Raw genomic sequence first — 7984 nt, 5'->3', positions numbered from 1 at the left:
CCAGACATGCTTCGAGCAAACCAATAGGATGGTGGTCAAAAGAGGTGGCGGATCTGTTTGAGAAACAGATTAGCTAACGCATGTGCAGTGGGGTCGTTTTTTTCTTTCAACCATCCAAGAAGTATCCCATGACTATTTGTCATGTTGGGTAGAGAGCCCTTGTTTTTGAGGTTTTGCAGATCTTTCTTATCTCCTTTCATATTTGAGAACTGTTTCATCTCTTAAATTGAGATCGATACATTCTGGTTCCCTTGTTAATCTTCCTTTTATTAGATGGCCTCCACTAGTATCACTTGTATTTCTTCCATATTGGATGATCTGCAAGCGCTGGAGAACGATTGTCCAGAATTTCCAAATGGGCAGCAGAAGTACCTGAAACGCATGCTAAGATATCTGAGAACATTTCTTCTGTGTGCGAGAAAATACAGCAACGATGATGTGCAATTACCATTTAACAACAAAAAGAACCAGACAGATAATCATTATGCAAGCATAGAAGCTCTGGCAGTTCGGATTGGAGATGCCATTCCCAAGTGGGCAAAGGAGATCCAATCTTCTGATCAGCCTAGGGATACGGTCCATGATTTAGAAAAGACATTAAATCCTTCGAACAAGAAATTTGCGAATGGTATGTCTTTTTCTTGGGTTCCTCGTCACAGCAGTCCAGTAATTCGCTCGTTCGAAAAGATGACCTCGTGGAATTCATGGATTCTCTTCTGGAGAATCTAGTGAATTATTGGTCATGGATTCGGCCGGCACATGAAGTTGGACTAATTAAAGCCCTTGAAGAGAAGCTGGCGTTCATGAAATACTTCATCCGTTTTGTCAAACTGTATGGTGTTCAAAACACAGAATTGGGACCTTTGTTGGTTCACACTGAAGCTGTGGCTATCAATGCAGCACGCCTCTCTTATAAGTGCCAGTTTAAGAAGGGTTTCGGACCGCCCAAGAATGTCGTGGAAAGCATTTCGGAACTGCTGCAGAAGATTATTCCTGTTGAACCTCAAGTCCTCGACACTTGTATCCAGGCCCTGGCTGCTTCAAAGTTATCAAGACAATCACATGGAGACACAGATGAGCATCTGTTGAGAGACTTCTTCCATTCCCTCTTGTGTAATCTTTGGGAGAAACTAAAGCATGGTACTTGTCCTGTGATTTTGCGTCAGCTGCAAATGTTTTACGAGGGGTTAAATTCCTTGAGAACCATTTTGAAGGAGAAGCCAAAGGAGTTCGATGAGAAAGTAAGAGATCCTACTCGAGTCGTGAAATGTTATGGAGGAGATTTTATTTCCCCACTCTCTCTGAATGCAATCAAAGACGCCATACAAGCCAAGGATATGGATATTGTGTGTTCTGAGTTATTGGAAATAATTAAGCTCATCGATGCAGTAATCACAGAGAAGTGTCCAGAATCATCATCATTCAATTTTCCTAAGACCAATGGACTGGGCTTTGTTGATTCCCTTCTGGAAAAGATGATGGATGTGACAAGTTCTGAGGCTGGCTCGATTGCTTTGATCGATCATCCAATTCAAAAAGTCCAGGAAGAACTTGTTTGTTTACGCTCTTTGCTGAGGAAAATTGTGAAGCTGCACAATGAAGACGAGGACGTCCAGGCAATTTGGAATCGTATTGTTGGGGTGGCATATAGGATAGAGTTTCTTATTGACTCCTTAATAACTGGAAATATCTTTGATTCTTCTTCAATGTCCATTCATTCCATTTTAGAAGAAATGAACATCATTAAAGCTGCAGCCTTGAAGATTTGTGGTAGCGAAAGACTTGGTGGAGAAGTAAAGGAACTAACGAAGAGATTCAATCACATGCCACAACAAGGAAGTAAGCCAATAGTCAATGATGTGGTGGTGGGATTCGAGGATGAGACGGCATCGATAATCAATGGACTCAGAAATGGATCATGCCAAGTGAAAATTGTTTCCATTGTGGGCATGGTTCAAAGTCACGGTTGCGGTCGCGGTCGCGGCCCGGAACATTCCACATCGGTCTCGGCATATCGGTCGCGGTCTCGGTGAGACGCAAATTTTAAAGTATTTAATATTCTAAAAATTGTTAATAATATAAAAAAGTATGCTAAATAAAAATAATTAAAAAATAGCAAAAGAAACAGCCATGTCAATCCGTCGCGGTGTGACTCGGCCGAGTCAATCCGTCGCGGTGACGACTCGGCCGATTTCTCGGCGAGTCAAGTATTTCGGTATCGTTTCGTCACGGTATCGTATCGGTAGGGGCCGAGACAGTGACGACTCGACCGAGTCGTCTCGGTCTCGGCCGAGACTTCGAACCATGATTGTTGGTATGCCGGGATGCGGTAAGACAACTTTGGCTAGAAAAGTGTACAATGATTCTTCATTGAAGTCCCATTTTTATGAGCGTGCTTGGTGTACTGTTTCTCAAATATATCACAAGAGAAATCTGTTACTTCAAATTTTGACTTGTATTGAGTCCAAGCTTCCTGAGGATGTTTTTAAGATGGGTGAAGAAGATCTGGCTCTTCAAGTCAAAAGACGTTTGCTGAAAAACAGATATCTCATTGTTTTGGATGATGTATGGGACATTGATGCATGGAACGGATTGGAAGCCTCATTCCCTGATGATGGAAATGGAAGTAGAGCTATCTTGACAAGTCGGCTCCGTGGTGTTGCTCCGCAAGACAAACTCGACCAAGAACCACATTCTCTTCGTCAACTCACTCCTAATGAGAGCTGGGATTTGCTAAAAGGGAAGTTATATCCTGGACAAGATTTGGCTCCTCCAGAACTATGTGAAATTCGACAGCAAGTAGTGGAAATGTGTCAAGGACTACCTCTTACGGTTGTTATTCTTGCCGGAATTCTCTCAAGGATGGACCCAAATGGTTGGAAAGAAGCTGTGGAAGGTTTAAGTTCAAGGAATGTTTCTAGTACGGAACAGTGTACCGCTACACTAGAGCTGAGTTTCAAACATTTACCTGATACTTTGATGGCGTGTTTTCTTTATTTTGGAGCCTTTCCAGAAGACCATGAGCACAATACCAAGAGGTTGATTTCTCTATGGGTCGCTGAAGGATTTGTTCAAAAAACTCAGCTCAAGAGAACAGAGGATGTGGCAAATGATTACCTGATGGAACTTATTAGTAGAAGCTTAGTCATAGTTTCGAAACCAAGATCCATTGATGGGGTCAAAGCTTGCCGCATTCACGATTTGTTATATGAGTTTTGTGTGACAAAAGCCAAAGAAGAAAAGCTTTTGCAGCTGGTACGTAGGTATGATGACTTAACTGCTTTCACCATGCCATGCTACCTACGCCGCTTATGCGTTGATTCTAAGGTCGAGCACTTAGACAATGTTGGGCTCTGAGAGAGCCAAACTCGGGGAGAATTTAACCATGAGTTAGAATGGGAACCACAACCATGGGTTTGACACCACATCCAACCCAAAACCTTAAGGCATTGGGTCTATGGATCATTCCCACTTATATGTTCCTCAATCTACTCATCTCTTTCCGATGTGGGATATTGATTCACACTTGATATTCTAACAATTTCCCCCTCAATTGTGAATCTCTTCCACATTGGACCTCTCTCCCTAGCCCATCCACTCCATCAAGCCCACTTCAATCTGGAGTGTACGATTCTTGCTCAAGAGCCCACATGCCCTTGCCTCATTGCAGGTCTGCATGATTTTTTTTTCCTCGCTCTTATCCAAGCCACACCTTACCACTCCCACTGGCTTTTTATCCTGGAGTCACTGTCCAGCCGAACCATCGGCTCTGATACCACTTGTTGGGCTCTGAGAGAGCCAAACTCGGGGAGAATTTAACCATGAGTTAGAATGGGAACCACAACCATGGGCTTGACACCACATACAACCCAAAACCTTAAGGCATTGGGTCTATGGATCATTCCCACTTATATGTTCCTCAATCTACTCATCTTTTTCCGATGTGGGATATTGATTCACACTTGATATCCCAACAGACAACTTGAGGTTATTTTCTCCTGCCATACGCAGTCTATTATTATTCAGTCACGATGAAGACAGTAGAAGTTGTTTTGACCTTCGATTCATTTTTCACATCATAAAACTTGTCAAAGTGTTAGATTTGAGCCAAATTAAACTAGGAGGCATCTTTCCTAGAGAACTAGAACTGCTTGTTCACTTGAGGTACTTGGCAATTCTAGGTAATGGCAGTCCTGTCCCAGCATCAATAAGTTATCTCACGAACTTGGAAACTTTGATTTGGCGAAATTCTAGGAGTCATTGATAGGGTATAATTTGTTAGTAATTTTATTATTGATTTCCCCTTCTATTCCTGACAAATATTGTATTAATTGCTGATATTTACTCATATTTGGTATTTGGAATCAATTTCAGGAGTGAAGCAGAAAATTACCAAAAAGGAGGGACTTGTATGGAAAAATGCAGACTTCTAAGGGCTTCAACCTTTGGGCCCTTGAATTGGTGGGGGACCACAAGTTAGTGGAAGGCATTTAGTCATTTGGGCTCTTCAAAGAAAGCAACGTAGAGAGACTTGGAAGAAGAAGTACTTTGGGGGGCTTTGTCCACATGTGTGGGGACCACCTAGATAGCTTTAGTCTATCTTTCTTTTGTTTCTTAAATAGGGATAACGTAGGGAAGGAAGACACCACCTTTTAGTTTAGTTTTTAGCCTAGTCTTTAGTTTTTCTTTCTTTCTCCTGACTGGCCTCTGACGCACGCCAGGTGTTCGACAATATTCCCCAACGGGAAAAACACCTTTTATTCCTTACTTCTTAATAGAAAACGCAATGCCTTTGCAATCTATTAATTCGTGTGGTGATTTAATTATGCGGCGTGGCTAAGTCTTCCATCTAGTCAAGGGTCAACTCGACGGCGCAGTCCCGAAAATCTGTGAGATCTAATTAGTTTTCACGTGTTCCTTTATTTATTAATATTTGCACGTTGTCTGCTTGAATTTTCATGGGATTATTTTATTAATTGGATGTCAAGGGCCCGATGTTCAATGTGATTTATTAATCTCGTGCCAATTTAGTCAATTAAATCCGTAATTGTTTGATTGATTAATATTAGTGGCAACTGGTGTGTTTACACATTAGGGGAACGTGCAATCTAATTTAAATAACCCTCGTAGCGTGTTATTGGTTAGGGCTAGGTTTTTCTAGTTATTAATGCAATTGGGAAATTAATTCCTACGGTCGTACCTAGGAGTACTTTTCTGGTTAGAGGTGATTAATGGTCGTACCTTGGTCATCTATAAATTAAGGAAAAGTTGGTCATCAGAGTTCATCGATGGCTATAACTAGCCTATTAATAAATTAAGTGAACCTCTCCTGCATCAATGATCGGATAAATGGACTGTGCCTGAGTAGTTGCACCCTTGGCTAGAATTTATTTATTCTTGATTAAATTCCTGCTATATTTGTGCTAGCTATTTATTCATTTTTAGTTAAATTGTCTAATTATTTTTAGTTTCATTCCGGTGAAATCCCCCTTTATCAATTGGACTTTAAAAGAGATAGATATCTCCAGTCCCTGAGGAGACGACCCTACTTGCCACTGTCTACTATTTAGTAATTTTTGTCAACTAATTAATTCTGGTATATCGGGTTAAGCAAATTCTTCGGGAACAGGGTGAATCAAGTAACCCATTGCACATCTAGAGTCCCTGCTCTAGTACCTAGGATTAATTATTGACTGCTTTTAGTGGTAGCTAGGTTCTATATTCATTATTATTATTGCACAGGCTGACGCCCTGTCAATTTTTGGCGCCGCTGCCGGGGACTGGCGTTATTATTTGTTTCTTTTCAAGCTCAATTTTGCTCTAATTTTCTGGTATTTTTCTAGTGTATGCCTAGGTCTTCTCGTACAGGTGAATTGGTTTTTGACCCTGAAGTAGAGAAAATCGCGCGTAGAACAAGGAAAGAAACCAGACAGCTCAGAGAGGAGCACTCCAGTGCTACATCTCAGAGACTTGAGCCCGAAGTTGAACCAGCAGATTCGTTTGGTGACACTTCAAGTGATTCGTACCAAGAGAACGTCGCCATGGCAAACACACAAACATTAAGGGAGTTGGCTGCTCCAAACTTGACCCAACAACCTCTCTGCATAACTTTCCCTCGCCTTAGTGAGAATGCAGCTTTTGAACTAAAACCTGGTTTAATACAATTGTTGCTTACTTTTCATGGTCTGCCAGGAGAGGAACCCCACAAACACATGCAGGAATTTGATGTGGTGTGTTCGAGTATGAAGCCTTCGGGAGTAACTGATGAACAAATTAAATTAAGGGCCTTTCCTTTCTCTCTCAAGGATTCGGCAAAGGACTGGTTATACTGTCTACCTGCAGGCATTATCACCACGTGGCTAGAGATGCAGAGAAAATTTTTTGAAAAAATATTTCCCTGCATCCAGAGCTGCTAGTTTGCGGAAGGAAATATGTGGCATCAAGCAATTCCACGGGGAATCCTTGTATGAATATTGGGAGAGGTTCACCAGGCTGCGCAACCGATGCCCTCATCACCAAATAAGTGATCAACTGCTGATTCAGTACTTCTACGAAGGGCTACTGATGAACGATAGAAATATCATTGATGCAGCAAGTGGTGGTGCACTGGTGAATAAGACTACCCAGGAGGCATGGGAACTAATCGAGCGAATGGCAGAGAACTGCCAGCAATTTAGTACAAGAGAGGATGTTCCTACGAGAAGGGTCAACGAGGTAAGTTCATCTTCCATTCAACAGCAGTTATCTGAGTTAACCTCATTTGTTCGACAGATAGCTGTAGGAAATGCACAGCAGGCCAAAGTGTGTGGGATTTGTACGAATATTGGTCATACCGCTGACTCATGCCCACAGTTACAAGAGGAGGGAACTGAGCAAGCAAACATGGCGGGTAACATGCCCATGCCACGTAGACAATATGACCCCTATTCCAACTCATACAATCCGGGTTGGAGGGATCATCCAAATCTGAGCTATGGGGGAAATAAGCAACAAAATTTCATCCCAAATAGACAGCAGGGCTTCCAGCAACAATATCAGACAAGGAATCAACCCTCCTCTACCTCAGGTATGTCCCTAGAAGACATGGTTAAAACCATAGCCTCTAATACTATGAAATTTCAGCAGGACACTGAGGTCAACAATCAAGAGATGAAAGCACGTATGCAAAACTTGAAAAATCAGATGAGTCAATTAGCCTCAATTGTCAACCGACTAGACTCCCAGGGAAAGGGAAAACTTCCATCCCAACCTGAGGTGAATCCCAAGAATGTAAGTGCAATGACCCTCAGGAGTGGGAAAGAGGTTGAAGGACCAGTACCAGTGGCTCCGAAGGACAAGAATGAGGACCGCATTGAGAAGGAGCTTGAGGAAGAAGGAACGCCCGGCACAAATAAAGAGGTAATACGTAACCCAGTGGTTCCAGTTAAGCCTAACCCACCACCTTTTCCTAGCAGGTTGGAAAGGCCTAAAAAGCAAGACAAGGAAAAGGAAATTTTGGAGATGTTTAGGAAGGTGGAGATAAATATCCCCTTACTTGACGCAATTAAGCAAGTACCCCGGTATGCCAAATTTTTGAAGGACCTATGCATCAATAGAAGGAAACTGAGGGGAGATGAAAGGATAATTGTGGGGGAGAACGTATCTGCAGTGCTTCAAAGAAAACTTCCACCCAAGTGCGGAGACCCAGGTATGTTCACTATCCCTTGTAAAATAGGGAACACTAGCATTAGGAATGCCATGTTAGATTTAGGAGCCTCTATAAATGTGATGCCCAAGGCTATTTATGCTTCTCTAAATTTGGGTCCCTTAAAGGAAACTGGCATTATAATTCAATTGGCTGATAGGACTAATGCTTATCCCGATGGGGTGATAGAAGATGTGTTAGTGCAAGTGAACAATTTAGTGTTCCCTGCTGATTTTTATATTCTTGATATGGGTGACGAACGTTCTCCAAATCCATCACCAATTTTGTTGGGGAGGCCCT

General features: G+C 42.1%; 1 protein-coding gene across 1 annotated transcript; it reads left to right on the top strand.

The window, feature by feature from the left end:
• Positions 1–273: 273 nt before the first annotated feature.
• On the top strand, positions 274–3357 carry LOC113771552 (putative late blight resistance protein homolog R1B-12). The gene is made up of 3 exons (XM_027316125.1): positions 274–576; positions 660–1952; positions 2470–3357. Exons 1-3 carry the CDS (start codon positions 274–276, stop codon positions 3355–3357), a joined length of 2484 nt encoding a protein of 827 aa, XP_027171926.1.
• Positions 3358–7984: the final 4627 nt, after the last annotated feature.

This window comes from Coffea eugenioides, chromosome 5, assembly GCF_003713205.1.
Source record: "Coffea eugenioides isolate CCC68of chromosome 5, Ceug_1.0, whole genome shotgun sequence".
Taxonomy (NCBI): domain Eukaryota; kingdom Viridiplantae; phylum Streptophyta; class Magnoliopsida; order Gentianales; family Rubiaceae; genus Coffea; species Coffea eugenioides.
The sequence above is the reverse complement of the archived record's forward strand: the minus strand, read 5'-3'. Positions and strand labels throughout refer to the sequence as shown.

Coding starts and splice junctions, on each gene's coding strand:
- LOC113771552 (XM_027316125.1), top strand. CDS start 274: ATGGCCTCCACTAGTATCACTTGTATTTCTTCCATATTGGATGATCTG. Junction 577..659: donor CTGATCAGCCTAGGGATACG/GTCCATGATTTA, acceptor TCCTCGTCACAG/CAGTCCAGTAATTCGCTCGT. Junction 1,953..2,469: donor TTGTTTCCATTGTGGGCATG/GTTCAAAGTCAC, acceptor ATTGAGTCCAAG/CTTCCTGAGGATGTTTTTAA.